The sequence below is a fragment of the Callorhinus ursinus genome, unplaced genomic scaffold (genome assembly GCF_003265705.2).
Source record: "Callorhinus ursinus isolate GAN/ISIS: 27379988/994484 unplaced genomic scaffold, GSC_fseal_2.0 scaffold1, whole genome shotgun sequence".
Classification (NCBI taxonomy): domain Eukaryota; kingdom Metazoa; phylum Chordata; class Mammalia; order Carnivora; family Otariidae; genus Callorhinus; species Callorhinus ursinus.
The window spans coordinates 39,576,916-39,592,491 of record NW_027397063.1 but is presented as its reverse complement, the minus strand read 5'-3'; the positions used below and the strand labels follow the sequence as shown (position 1 = coordinate 39,592,491).

Here is a 15,576-nt window from a genome sequence, read left to right as displayed (position 1 = left end):
GACAAGTAAAAGAGGAATCATGCAGGAAACCTAATTGGGCTTGAGAACCGATTAGACATGAGGGGAGAAGGCACCCGAAGTCAACAGGAATAGGAGCAGATTTGGGGAAGAATATGAGTAGATTTTAAGGTAGTTAGGAAATTCACAGAGGATTAAATCATTAGATTTGATCAAAGGTTTTATTAACAGGTCAGACACCAGATTACAAAGAGATTTAGGCATCATGAGTCATGAGAAAGTGGGATAAGGTAGATTACTTTGAAGAAATTTTGTGTTGGCGCCACCTGGGTGGCTCAGTCGGTTAAGCATCTGCCTTCAGCTTAGGTCATGATCCCAGGGTCCTGGATTTAAGCCCCGCATTGGGTTCCCTGCTCAGCTGGGAGTCTGCTCCTCCCTCTGCCTCTGCCCCTCTTCCTTGCTTGTGCATGCTCACGAGTGCTCTTTCTCAAATAAATCTTTAAAAAAAGAAATTCTGTGAAAAGATAGCAGGGATAAAAAGGGAATATTCATTTTATTTTTTTTAGAATGAAAAATATTTAAACAGTTATTCAACTCAGAGAGTGAGTGAATGGAATAAGGAAATGGTATAAAATTACCTAGATGCTATGTGTGGGCAGAAGGGAGAACCCTGGAATCAGGGGCGGGGGGCGGGGAAGGGAGGGCATGATAGGGAGAGACACTTTGAGAAGAATGGAGTGAGGACAGAATTTCTATCAGCAGTCACCAGTCTCCACAAGGCAAGAAGCAAAAATATTGACAAAGGGGGTGTCAGGAAGTGTCCTTTGATATGAAGAGAGCAAACCATGTGTGGAATAGATGTTTTAGGAAATGTAATGGTAGCTAATTACATAGAAACAAAAACATTGCCGAAAAAAGCATAGAAAGCCCAAATGATAGCCAACCACATGCATCAAGCCAGGCTGGTTTGTGAAAGGACTAAATTTATCTTGATATTACTCAATTTCTGCTCTTGGTAATTTATTGCCAGTTATTTCATAAATTTTGTTTATGGGGTTTCTATCCTGTGTCCTGCCTCTGTGTTTTATTGGAATAAAATGTCTAATATGCAGCTACAGTCATCTTTTAGGAACAGAAAGGATCTCAAAGACTGTCTAGTCCACCCCCGTTCTCTTTTGAGGGAGAAAAGTGATGAATAAGTGGGCAAAGACTCCCATGAAGGCAGGCTACTAGTTTGCAGCTGACAAATATCCAAGCCAAGCCACTACCTGCCTTCTCCACATTTTGAGGAGCTAAGGATTTTGTTTAAGCTACAATAACCATTATTGTCAATATTCGTACTATTAGGGATATGTAAGCAGAGATAATGGTATTTGAACCAAACACTACCTTCAATAGTTCCTTACCACTTAGGACACGAGATGTTCTTGTTCTTAAACTCCAAGTTGCTAGAGGCAGGCTTTCCAGAGGTCTGATCTGATGACCCTCACTGACTGCTACCTGTATCTTTACTAGACTTGTTCCACTTGTGTCCAAATTTAATCATCCACAGAAAAGGGTGCAATCAACATTTGATCCTGAGTATCCTCAGACAATAATGGGAAGTCTGTGACTCTATGTGATGGTAAATATACAATGAAATAATAAACTTTATGTAATGTTAAAAGGAATTAGAATTGCCCTCTTCCCTTCGAGGTCATTTTACCTGTCTTTTTTCATCTCCTTTTGCTAAGCACCATAGTAGAAAGACGGTCCAGTGCAATGCTGAAGCTATTAGCTTAGGAGTCAGAAAACAGCCATTTGCCTGGCTCTGTCACTGATTATCAGAACCTAGACACTTATCATCTCTCATTTTCTTCTATAATAATTCTTGTTCTCTTCAGTTTATTGTATGAATAAACTGAAACACACTTTAAAATCTTAAGCCTTCTGCAAATGTTCAAGGTAGACATTTATTGTATTTTCCTGCAGTTTGCATTGATTCTATAGGAATGTTGAGTTTGGTAAGTGAAACCTTACACAATGACACACTGAAAAAGATCATTGTAAACTTGATTGCTTAGATCAGTGTTTTTTTGGTGATGGAGCTATTGTCCATTTAGAGTGATTATATTCTAATTTTAGAATGACCCCATGAGCACCCAAGTATCCGTTTTATTCATTCTACAGATATTTATGGAATACCTTCTGTGTGCTAGGTTTCAGCTTTGCTTATTATCATAAGGCCTAAATCTAGCTTTAAAATCAAGGAAATGTGACATTACTTTACGCCACATAGACTTATTGACTCTTTTAACACTTAGAACTTGCCTATATTATACAGTTATCAATTAAGCCACTGTTGACAAGGATAACCTCTCTGAAGCAGAAAAGTTAGCTGCCTGTACGTTTATTTTTCCTGACAAACTTGTATCAGAGAGGGTATTTCAAATGCTTTGTGATCAAGATTAAGAAAAAAATTGCAAGATGGATTATTTTTTTTAACATGTGGGTAAGTTCGTAGAGCATTTTTATACCATTTCATTCCTAGAAAGATTATATAAAATCAAACTTATGTGTAACCCTGGAATCTGGCCTTTGGTCATTATGTTAGCAGTGCCCCACCCCCCCCATCATATGAGGAATTGAGACATGTAGCCAAAGGAGAGCTGTCTAATTGTGGTAGCCCATCTGGTCTGATTTTGGCTTCTCTGCACTTCTCTGACATTGCGTGGTATCCAAGGCAAGGAAAAAACAAGAAAAATTCCATGCAGCATACTTGTCAATAAATGTTTCATAGATTTCTGCTGATGTTTCAACTCACAAGACACAGAGGATTACTATTCTATACTGTTCGTTCCCAGGAGCAGTTAATATTTTGGCTGAACAGCCTCCTTCACTCATTCTGGCTTTTGCTCCTTTGAAATCGGAGACTGGAGCCCTGACAGTAGTTTTACTAGAAAGAGGGAAGTATATCAGTAGCTTGTAACTAGTAGGAAAATAGTCCGAATATACAAATACATGCAAGATACAAATATACAGAAACATAGAAAATCATCCCCTCTCTGTATTTGTTAAACAGTACCCCCCTCCCCCCCCACCGCTGACTTCACAAGCATTCGATGTGTGCATTTGCACAGGGTCCCCTACTTCGAAGGGCCCATGCTTGGTTTAATGCTCTACTGTCTTTGTCTTGAAATTCTTAATCATTTTTTAATAAGGGCTCCCATGTTTTCATTTTGGAATGAGCCTCATAAATCGTGTAGCCAGTCCTGGCACTCTTTTCCAGAGACTCTGGGTAATTGTGTTTGTGTAGCATCAACAACTTGTGCCTGACACTTAGAGATGGCAGTTAAACGTTTCTAGCATGAGTATATGAGTGACTTTATAAGGCTTTAAATAAAAGCAGCTAGCCTGAATCTTAGCCCATTAAATTATGCTAGGGTGGGGAGTGGGAGAGAGGTACTAAATTTTTTGGAGAAAATTTAAAATAGAAGAACTGAAAATAATACAACAAATACCTATGTGTCTATCATCCTACCTGACAGGTATTATTTCATTTACTGAAAATGTTTATTTACAAATAAAAAGCAGATGAAATTTACCTGTTGGCCCCACCTCTAATCTCATTTATCTCACTGGGAACTAAAGTTCCAACACAAATATTAGATCCTTAGGGTATTTGTTATCCCTTTACACTGCCAGCAATAATATATGGTAACGTAGTTTTTTTGTGAGCGTTTCAGTACTTATGTAAATCATATGAGACAATATGTTTTATCTTGTGATTTGCTATTTTCATTCAATATTTTGCTTGTAAAATCTGTTCATACTGATACAAGTAGCTCTAGCTCATTCATTCTTGTTACCGTATACCGTGCTAATGAAATCCCCGCCTGATCTCCTGTCCCACTTAGGGAGGCTGTTTAGAGCATTGTCAAGAGGAGTCTTTGTATTCTGGTTCTGCCACTGGTTAAAGTCACTAGGTGGGCAACAATGGGCAAATTAAGTGATCTTTCTGAATCTCTATTTTCACATTTATAAAATGGGATTAGTAACTTCTACCACTTAAGGCGACTCTAGGACAATGAAATGAGATAATATATATAAAACGTTGCATGTGATACAAGCGCAAAAAAAAGGATGAGGTTTATCATGACTTTACCATATATATGGCTGAATATTACGAGGCCCTAGGCATATACATAACCATGATCTTAAATTTGCATTGCTTCATTTTTTTTCATTGTACCCTTAGCTTGGCTTTGGTCTTGATTCTATTTTTATAATGATAAGAAAATGTTACCCTTAGAATGCAGTCCTCGATACAACTTAAGAGTTTCAGGTCCCCCTTTTACAAAACTGAACCATACTACCTTGGTGGACATTCCGTGGAATAAACCCATGCAGTTCCAGGCTTAAGCCCATCCAGCTATAAAACTACAATATGATGCACTTACAAAATTATGTCTATGCTCTGCTCTATGCATAATTGGAAAAAAATGAACATCCAGCATTTTCCAACTTTCCTTTTGCAAAGTAGTGAATAATAGAACTGAGAGGTCTGAATTCTGTCAGTCTGTAAGTGCACTGCTGCATGCTCTCCAACTTGGAATTAGAAATTAAAGTAAGTACACATTGAGCTATTTTTTTCATGTTCTCTACAATTTCTAAAAAAATAAAAACAGAAGCCAGCATTAAACACAGTCTTTGAAGTAGGTGGGAGTCTGTGGTGTATTAAGAAACTTGAAATAGCCTGAACCTCCCTGTGAATTTCAAGTTTTGTATTTTGGTTATTCAACAGATACTATACAATTCGCTATAGAGAAAAGGATAAGGAAAAGAAATGGGTTTTTCAACTCTGTCCGGCCACTGAGACAATTGTGGAAAATCTAAAACCCAACACAGTTTATGAATTTGGAGTGAAAGACAATGGAGAAGGTGGAATTTGGAGTAAGATTTTCAATCACAAGACTGTTGTTGGCAGTAAGTACCTGGAATTCCTTCAGTGAGCTTTCTGTAATTCTTATTTTCCTAAGTACCGAATTTTTAATTATTTAATTCTTAAATATGAGATGAGTTAATTCCCATCCTCTAGTACTTAAAAAAAAAATACAAAAGCGAACAGAATTTGAGTATTGGTATTTCAGAACCCTTTATATTAATGCATGGTTTTTTTAAACAACAACAAAAAATAAGCTGATATTTGATGCCTCCATTGATAACGGTTCTTTGGCCATTGTAGTATTTTAAATCAATCTCAGATCTATGAGCATCAACTGAGTGAAAACAGCAGTAATGTGTGCAGGTGTTTGGAATTGAAACCTGGGCCAGTAAAAGTGAACATAAAAAGACTTCAGGGGGCCCTGAGCTCTCTTCCTGTGATCCCTTCATTCAAACTTCATTGGAATCAGTGTTTGAAATGATAGCAAACAAATAAGATGATTAACAGTGCCAGAGTTAGAACAGGAGTTACAGTTCTTCATAATGAGTAGGAAGAATTAATTTAGGAACACAAAGAATGAAAATAATGTTATTTTCTCCTTGTTTCTGTCAGGTAAAAAAGTAAATGGGAAAATCCAAAGCACTTATGACCAAGTCCACACAGTGGTAGGTACCAGGTTTTTCTCAGGAATGTTTTTAGCAATTTTGTCTGCATTATGTTTTTGTTGTTGTTGTTTTGTTTTGTTTTTATAAGGAAATCCGTCTGTGAGGAAGTGTTGAAATGGGATTAACTGGCTCTGGGGCTTTGTGTAAAGTACTTAATGCTTTAGGCATTTGCTATGTTTAGAGCTCTAAAGTATGTTTAAAGCTCTAAAGATAATCAATGTAGTTACTCAAGTATTTCCATATTCCAGGTGTCTTGAGGTGATGCTTATTATCTTTGCAGTGGATTGTTTTTTAGAATAACCCATTTCCAGAGTGAATTTGGACATGCTCTGTTTTCATTGGTATTATTCATTTCTGATCTTGGTCGTCTTCCCTCTCTTCTCTCACTTCCTACTTAAAAAAGCCAACCTTAAAAAAAAAAAAAAAAAGCCAACCTTTTCCAAAACAACGAAGCAACTGGCTTGTTTTTTTTTTTTTTTTTACCGTGCCTAGCCTCTCGAGTGCAGTAAATATCTGCACATCTTACATGCCTGACAATCCACCCCCCCCATCTAGACCTCTCCCACTTCTCTCTCACTATAGAAACTCAGTCCCTTGTTCTTTCTTTCCCTCCACTTGTCAAAATCTCTTCTCAGGAAGCCCCATCCCAGTTATGTACTACTTGTTATAAATGTAAGCCATTGTTATAACAACCACAGAGATATTTGCATCTTAAATCATATACCCAATTATAAAGTGAAGGCCATTATGTTCTGAGCAGGTAAAGGAGGCATCAACATTTTGAAAACTTCCTAATACATATGATCAAATTTCTTTCTAGAAAGGTTGTGCCACTTTACAATCTTGCTATCAATGTATCAGAGTTACCTTGCTATTATCACCCTTATTATTAGCCTGGTTATCAACATTCTGTATTTCCATCACTAAATTTTCAGCTAATGTAGTAGTGTAAAATAGTTTTTAAATCTCTCTTTCTCTGATTTCTAAAATAGCAGTACTTCACTTGTTTATTTGCCATTTGTCTTTTCCATTTAATGACCTTTAGTTTTAGTTCTTAAATTTAGTTCTTTATTGGGAGTCTTATGGGTTTTATTGAATAGTTTAGTTCTAAAATTTAGTTCTTTATTGGGAATCTCATGGGTTTTATTAAATAGTTTAAAGACTATAGATTAAAGAACATCAACTCTTTGTGATATCATCGAGGAACATTATTCTCACATTTGTTACCAATTTTGTTTATGGGAATTTTTGAAATAGGCAAGTCTTAAAATTTGCTTAATCAAATTATTTGTCTTTTCCATTGTCATATTTTCAATTGCATTCTATTTTAGAAAGCCCTTCCCTATCCAGAGAGCAAATATTTCCCTATTTTGCTTTTAGTTTTATAAGTGGTTTGATTTTGTGATAATTAAACTCTGTATGAGTTTTATTTCACTATATTGCAGGTAGTAAGGTTATATATTGATTTGGTTCTGCATTTTTTTTTTTTTTTTTTTTGCAAACAACCATTTGGCCTAGTATTAAAGTATTGAGTTGTGCCATTCCTTATTAAGGTCCCTCTGGCTTTGTCTCTCTTAAATCCAATCACAGGGAATAGAGTTGCTCTTTATTTTTCTTCTAGAACAATCCCCACTCATGTTGTGAATGGTTACCTAGGAGCCGTATCTTATCTCTCACCCTCTTGGCTGTCCTGCTGTGTTTTACATGTGACTCAATGATGTCATTTCTTTCATTCCTTTTAATCAGCAATCATATCCCAATAATGTCTTGTGGCAGAATATTTCATCTAGTGAGTTACTCAGCAAAATGGGGAAGGATGGTTGATGTTTACTCCCAAGGAATTTAATTTCTTTTTCATATCATAAATAGCCATGATGAGAAGGCCCAGGAAGAAACTTCCTGCATCTGTGACCCAGAGCCAGATATTTTATCACTTCAAGCTGTGAGGTGGAGTACCCCCAACTCCAGCCAGCTGTGACGAGCTGTGGTTTGAAACTCTTGGCTATTTCCAAAGGAAAACCCAAATTAACTGAAAAGCTATTTTAAGGCTTCTCTCTGAGACTTTCTCCATTGTCACCTTCTGGAAAGCCATCTGTGGTCTTGGGTAGCTCTGGAACACAGGAAAGTTGAAAAGGAACCACTTGGGATAGCCTTTGAGCATCTGACATGGCCACTTAGAATTGATTCTGAAAATATTTTAGAGGTATATTTTCATCCAAATAAAGTCAATATCAGTCCAAATATTCAGACAGACACCTCTGAAACTGCTTTGAGAAGGCAATATTTTAAGAGTTATGAAATAAATTTACTTTTAGAGTTTTAAGCAAAAGATACATTGAGAAATGCTTTCATTGACCTGTACATGCTTACACCTAAAACTTATATGGAGCAAAAACTTAGCGGATGTTAAACAAGCCCCATCTTAAGCATCTGGTTACATTTTATATGTAATTCATGTATCTAAGGACGTGTTGGGCTGGCAAGCCCGGGTGTGCAACGTATAGCAGAGGTCTCTTCTGATCGGTTGGTGCCTTTGTTCTACCACTTGTTAAATAGTTTCAGTATCACCCCTACCTGCCTATACCTCCAGAAAAATAGGGAAAAGGTGCATAAACAAAATGGTGATTCTTTCTATATAAATTGCGTTACTTGAGATCCATGATCTTGTGAAAGGAAAAACACATTTATCATAATTTTGCTCTTTCGTTCTTGTTGAGAATCTAGAACACTCTTTTTATGGAGGTGAAACCTAATGTTTACTATTGGGTTTTATTTTATATATATGATATAATAAAAATGGTAGAAGTGAATTCCCTTTTATATATATATATATAAACTGATTCAATCAAGAACAATGGCTGAAAGGACCTAATTTTAATACATGTGAAAGGACCTACTTTTAATACATTATGTCTATTTTTCTAAAAAAACTTAATTATCTTACTAGTTCACTAGCTAAACAATCATTTTTTAATGATTGTGTTTGTTTATTTATTTGAGAGAGAGAGAGAGAGGAACACACCAGCAGGGAGAGCAGCAGAGGCAGAGGGAGAAGCAGGCTCCCCGCCGAGCAGGGAGCCCAGTGTGGGGCTGAATCCCCAGACCCTGGGACCATGACCTGAGCCGAAGGCAGAAACTTCACTGACTGAGCCACCCAGGCGCCCCTAAACAATCAATTTTTGAAGTACATAGCATTTAACAGAGATTTTAAAATATAAGTTTAATTATTTAATTCCAATCTCCTTGGAGTGAGCGCTCCCCTAATACATGACATCTGTTTTCACCCTTCCATCTTTTTTTTTTTCCATCGGAGATCCACCCATCTTTTTAAAAGTATGTCTCTTATTGGCAAAAAGAGAAGGGGTACCAATTTTTATTTTTTATTTTTTTTAAGATTTTATTTATTTATTTGAGAGAGAATGAGAGATAGCACAAGAGGGAAGAGGGTCAGAGGGAGAAGCAGACTCCCTGCTGAGCAGGGAGCCCGATGCGGGACTCGATCCTGGGACTCCAGGATCATGACCTGAGCCGAAGGCAGTCGCTTAACCGACTGAGCCACCCAGGGGCCCTGGGGCCAATTTTTCAAGTGTAACAGTTACCAGATGAGTGAGGTGAATAGGGAACAATGCCATGTGGTCACCACCCATACCTTAAGATTGTGTACAATGAATGTATCAGGTATCCTTCTGTTCTTAGCACTTGTTGTCTTAAAACAGAAACTTGAAAAGTTTATATCTAGGCCAATAATATTATCAAAGGTGTATGTCTCACTCTTCCCTAAACGACCAGAAATATGAAGAGTTTTGCAAGTAGGACACTGGATTAAATCAATATGTTTTGTAACTTTCATTAGAACATCTTAAAAATGAATTAAAACCACAGTGTGACAGGCCCAAGTTCTTCTCATGTGGTTTGGCTCTTGAACCACTGAAGTCTGATTTTGAGCAACCCTTGCCACTCCCCAAATGGACAGCTTTTTTATCTCAGGACCTGAAAATAAAGTTAAATCTATAGTGAACATTCTGACACCACAAAAATACCAAATAGACAAGCCTGTAAGGAAGAGCCTACAAAAAGTAGTGTTAACACTACATGTATTTTTTTTTAAAGATTTTATTTATTTAATTGACAGAGAGAGAGAGAGAGACAGCGAGAGAGGGAACACAAGCAGAGGGAGTGGGAGAGGGAGAAGCAGGCTTCCCGCCGAGCAGGGAGCCCAATGTGGGGCTCGATCCCAGGCCCCTGGGATCGTGACCTGAGCCGAAGGCAGTCACTTAACCAACTGAGCCACCCAGGGGCCCCAACACTACATGTATTAAAGCTGACTTTCAAAATAATATCAGGAGGAAGTAAATACAATGCAGTGAATAGAAAGTCCCTCGTCCTCTATGGTTACTACTGTTCTGGTTATTTCTAGATAAGCATAGGCTTTCCCTAACCAGGACTAAAATCAGCTGAATTGGTCATCAGTTCATTGCTGTTTACCACATCAGCATCCTCTCCCCATAGAATCTCCCCACTGGATACTCAGCCACAACGTCCCTGGAAAAATGGTAGAAGTGAATTCCCTTAACTAGTCCCCCAGCTCAGGATATAGTACAACCTAGGTTCTTAAGGAACAGGATATCTTAAAAGTCGGGAAAATAAAATACCACATTTCTTCTGGGGCAGGAGGGAAATAACACTTTCTTCCTGGCATACAGTGAACACATAGATAATAGTTACTAAATGAAGGGGGGACAAGAGTTGTGGAAGGAAGTGGTGATGAAAGCTTGCAACAGGAATGGAAGTGAGCAAGAGTTCCACAGAAAATAGAGCCGGCAGGGACACGGCCTAGGAGCAAAACTGGGACGACGAGGAAGGGTTACTGGTACCTTTTTAAAAAACACCGTACATGGAACTGTTTGATTAAAATTGGGTTGCAATTGGTTAAACACTGTTAACTTGGAAATTATCACAGTATTTCATTTCTCAGTGGATCCCAGTAACAGACATTTCCCTACACTTTTATAAGAAGACATAGGGAAAGGATTCACAGTGTCAACTTCTTATTGGCAATTTAGAGCCTTCAGCATAGACATTTTAGGCAGGACTATTTTCCTGATGCTCCTAAAAACCCTACTTACAGAGAGGCAGCTACTTGCTCAGGAGTCCAGTCTTGATGCATCTTTGGATTGCAGATTAGGCAAGAGTGTAATTATGGGTCTAGAAAGAATTGGATTCTGCAGCTAAATTATTTCCTTGTTTTTTGGCAGCACACACCGTACATATAGTCTTCTCATCATCTTAATAGAACATTGTTAGATACTCAAGTTAGAGTTCAAAGAGAAACTTCGTGCTGTTCATGTGAAGAGTGGACTATTATCCATTTGTCCTTGTCAAAAATTGTTTAAAACAAATCATCACAGTAAAAGAACTAAAAATTAAAATAATGAAATTCCAAAGCAATCAACACAGCAACATGCAGGTGTTTCTGCTAAACTGTGATGTGTCTGAAAAACTTCCCATTCTGCAAAATGTGCACTAAATGGCAGGACTCCTAGGGATAGAGAACAAGCCATTCAAAAGTCTTTGGAACTGTAGCAACAGCTGTAACAAAAATGGTTACTAGTACCTGGAAAGATAACGTGGCTCCCATGTGGCTGGAGGTTGGCACAGCTGGTATTTAAAATTCTCAAATGATAAAGGCCATGTGCTGGCGACTCTGGCTAGAGCAGGACGGGTAGGAGTGAGGTAGACACCTGAGGCAGAGCCTTTCTGGGAAAGCATCCTGTGTACAAGGGCTCCTGTTGAATTTTCTTATGATGAAGCTGAAAGAGATCCTGCTGCCAGGGTGACATCAAAGCTGAGATTTTTTTTTTTTTCTCTCCCACTGAAGGTTATACTATTTCTACTATTCCCTCCCCCTTTGCCTGGGAAAAATGGGTATAAATTATACTTATGTATTCTCCTATTTTCCAATAGCATATAAGCTATGCAGTACACAAGCATGTGTAGTAACTGAACAGACTGTTGATCAAAAAAGCTTTTCCTAATTAAAATGTAATTCATGCTTGTAAGGAATTGGGAAATATAGAAAAGTCTAAAAAATTAATCTGTTTATAAGAAATAATCACTGTTAAAGAAAACCTATGATCTATTTCTTTCTGATAATTTGTGTATACATACTTGTTATAAAATTAGGTTATAGTGTGCATATAATTGTAATCTTTGTATTTATATTATGCATATTTTCCACTTTGTTAAATAGATGTCAAAAATTTGAAACAGTTTATTTAATAAAAGCTCTGCTTTTGGATGATGCAGTTGTTTTGCATAGTGGTAATAATTTATATATAAGGGTGTTTATCTTTGATTAATTCCTTAGTTTAGGATTCGATTAGATTGGGCTAGATTGTTATGGAGGAAATTACTGGGTGTGTTAGTCCATTAGGGCCGCTGGAACAAAATACCATAGACTGGGTGGCTTAAACAACAAACATTTATTTGTCACAGTTCTGGAGCCTGGGCAGTCCAAGATCAAGGTGCTGGCAGACTTGGTGTCCGGGTGAGAGCCTGCTTCCCGGTTCACAGACAGCCCTCTTCTTGCTGTGTCCTCACGGGGTGGAAAGGTGGAGGGATCTCTCTGGGGACTCTTTTATAAGAGCACTAATCTCCTTCAGAGGGTGGACCCCTCAGGACTTAGTCATTTCTCAAAAGCCCAACCTATAAATACCATCACTCTTGGGAGTTCAGTTTTAACATATAAATTTTGGGGGGGGCATACGCATTCAGTCTATAGCACTGAGTCTATAGCTATAAATAGTTTTAAAAACCTGATAATAGTAAACTTCTGTTTTTTGTGGTTTTTTAAACATAAGAACCTTAATACAAGAAGACAAATAGCCAACAGTAAGGTTGGTATTGTGGCCCTTCTTTATTATGGGCACATTATTCACTAAAATGGGAGCATGTTAACAAGTCTCTGTTGCTCACAACTCTAAACACCCATGTGGTAAGTATCTCAGCCAGCACATCCTGGATTATTAACAGATCTGGTTCACGAGGTTCCTTTATCATGGATACAGGTTCAATCAGGCATCAACAAATCAATGTCATGCTCCCCTCTTTAACGCAGTCTAATTTCTCCTTATATATTTGCTTCCCTTATTTTGTTCCTATGTCTCTCTCTGAGCTGTCTTGTCCTTGGCTCACAGTTCCCTCCAGTCATGACTCCACTTTAAAGTTAACACTAAACCTGTCCCTAGTTCACGCCACTCCATGACATCAAACCTTCCTGTGGGATGTCTGAGGCAATTTGGGAGAAGGGAGAATGCATAGTGCCCTAGGATGCCTTTCTGGTTTGAGGTCCTTTGTGCATAAATATGTGCAGAATGGTTTAGAGTATGGGATTTGGAGGTAGAAATGTCTGGATCTGAGTCCCAGCTCTGCCTTCTTGGGCAAGGAGCTGCTTGGTCTCAGGAGTTGATGGTAGTCGGGTTATCTAGTGGCAGATCTGTTGTCTGAGCGGGTGATCTGTGGCTGCAGCTGGGTATACTCAAACCACGGATGCTGATCAGTTTTAAAAGATAATATGTAGCTTAGCATCTTTTTGAGAGGAAATGTAAAGACAGAATTTGGTTGGGTCACATCTCAAATGAAGTGATAAATCAACTAGTAGTCAATCCACATGATTTAGTTCCTTTCATTGCAGTTTCAAGGTTAACTAAAATAATGGGAGTTCTGCAGAAACTGCTTCTTTCAAGCCTTTGGACATTTATGGGGAAAACCAAATGAGTCCAATAAAATAGAGGTGATATATGCACTAAAGGTCTTTCCAGCAACTGTAATAACACAGGGCTACTTCCAGTTCTTTGCTTTTTTTTTTTCTTTTTTAAGTTAAAACTAACTAAAAAACTGACTCTCTTCTCTTTTCAGCCAGCATATGTCCCAAGGAAGCTAATCCCAATAACCATCATCAAACAAGGTAATTTGTACGAGTCTGCTCTGGATGTATGTTTAGAACCATTTTTTTTATTTTAATTCCAGTACAGTTAACAGTTTAGAATTATTTTTCATACACTTTTCACTGAGATAATTAAACAACGCTTTTTTTTCTCAATTTTTCTGATTGTTTTAAAGCAAAAGTGTGAAGAAATCAGTATGGTCTAGCATATTAGAAGTTCATAGATTATTTTGGCTCATGTACCAATAGGCCAAGTCTTGGCAAGTCACACTGGTTGTGTTTTACCAAAATAGAACTTTTTGTACAAAGCAACTACAATAAGTACTAAATTTTAAAAAGTCATATGTATATGTGTGGCTCTGTTCAGGATTAAGTTGGCACACATGAAGAAAAACATTAAGAGGATATTTGGATTAGTGAAATAAAAAACTATGATTTAGTGCTCCTTTTAGGTAAAGACATACAGTTTTCAAGAATTATAATGTCTTATCTCAGTATCCAGTTGTTTTTGTTTTGACTTTGTTTTTTAAGTTATTAAAATGACTCCATTATTTCCAGAAAGTTTCTTGGTAGAAGAGATTAGACACCTAAAGTAATTATTCATTTTAAGAAAACATAATGCCTCAAGTGTATTCTCAAAACAATGTCAGTATTAGAATAATCCAGATTCTTTGCTTTGAGAATATACATTTTCACTTTTTAAAATTTACTGTAGTAATTGCCTCGCTTTGTGCTATTTCTTTAGCTTGGGAAGGCTGCAGGGAATGGAGATTAGGAAGGAAATTTTCAGCTCATTTGAATGGAACACTTTATCATAAAGTAATAACCTTTCGTTACTTAAAGGTGTTAAGTGTGAAGGTGAGATGTGCCTCCCAGTCCTTTCCTTGGCTATGTACCAGCCCAGAGAGTTACTTTTTATATTAATTAAAAAGTTATATTAGGGCTTCCTCAGCGCAGATGTCTTCACATTACAGCTATTTGCTGCTTCCTATTTTCTTCCAACACACTGTTTCCTTTTGTATTTCAACAGTGATTCAGAATGTTACTCACAGGGCTTCAACTAAATCCCCAGATAAGACTCCTTTTGGAGGAACAATATTAGGTGAGTGGATCTTGGTATCTATACTTACAGTAAGCACGTTAGGCTATTTTTTGATAATAGGGCCCTTAATGGAATTTTACACTGTTAGCAGGTCTATTAAATTGATGTTGGTTCATTTCCTTTCAGTACTGAGCATTCTGGCTTGTGTCCATGCCAGGCTAGGAGCCAAGAGGTATTACCTCTAGGAGTGTGTGTTAGAGAAACAACTCTAGCCCACGCCTAGTAGGAAAGATGGCACCCATCCTACTTGCCCCATAGTGTTGTTGCAGTTAGGAGGGAGTCCTTGTTGTATTGAACTGCTCTTTTAAAAATTATTAATAATGTATTTTGTTCAATATATATGTTAAACAGCCATTTTACTATTTTTGATTCTATGGATTAAAAGCCAGAGGATTTTGTAGTTCACTTCTGAACGTTAAAAAAAAAAAATCTGTTTAAAGTATGATCACACTTTTTGCCAAAACTTTAGGTTTGAGTTAAAATTGATGAAGCCAAATAAGTGCAAAATTTCATAGTTTCTATTATCTGATGCTCTGAAGTTTATTTTATGTCATGATGCATTTTCTTTCTCTTACTCTATTCTATTTCCTTGCAGTCCATCTTATTATTCCAGGCCTTAATGAAACCACTGTGAAACTTCCTACGTCCATTATGCTTGAGATTTCGGATGCAATTAAGACACAGTTAGGTAAGCAGGAGTGTTCCATATTTGAACTTTGTGGTGACTGAGTACTAGCACTGATAATCCTAGGATCCCCGAGGAATCTAGCATATCAGCTGTTTGGGCATCTCAAAGTAAAAAATAAGGGACAGGCATGTGCACTGTTGATGGAAATGAAAATGGTACACCTGCCGTGGCAAACAGTATGACCATTCCTCAAAAACTCAAGCATAGAACTATGACATGATCCAGCAATTCCACTTCTGTGTATATAACCAGAAGAACTGGAAAAAAGTTATCAAAGAGGTATTTGGACATCTG

The 15,576-nt window shown here is 37.5% G+C and overlaps 1 protein-coding gene across 10 annotated transcripts in view; it reads left to right on the top strand.

Moving 5' to 3' along the window:
- ABI3BP (ABI family member 3 binding protein) overlaps nucleotides 1–15,576 on the top strand; it is a 238,011-nt gene that overhangs the window by 94,010 nt on the left and 128,425 nt on the right. For all 10 annotated transcript variants that reach the window (XM_073892683.1, XM_073892688.1, XM_073892686.1 and 7 more), the window contains exons 5-9: nucleotides 4,742–4,923; nucleotides 5,495–5,547; nucleotides 13,465–13,513; nucleotides 14,523–14,594; nucleotides 15,190–15,282. In XM_073892683.1, the coding sequence (XP_073748784.1) occupies nucleotides 4,742–4,923; nucleotides 5,495–5,547; nucleotides 13,465–13,513; nucleotides 14,523–14,594; nucleotides 15,190–15,282 (449 nt within the window). The remainder of the gene's footprint in view (nucleotides 1–4,741; nucleotides 4,924–5,494; nucleotides 5,548–13,464; nucleotides 13,514–14,522; nucleotides 14,595–15,189; nucleotides 15,283–15,576) is intronic.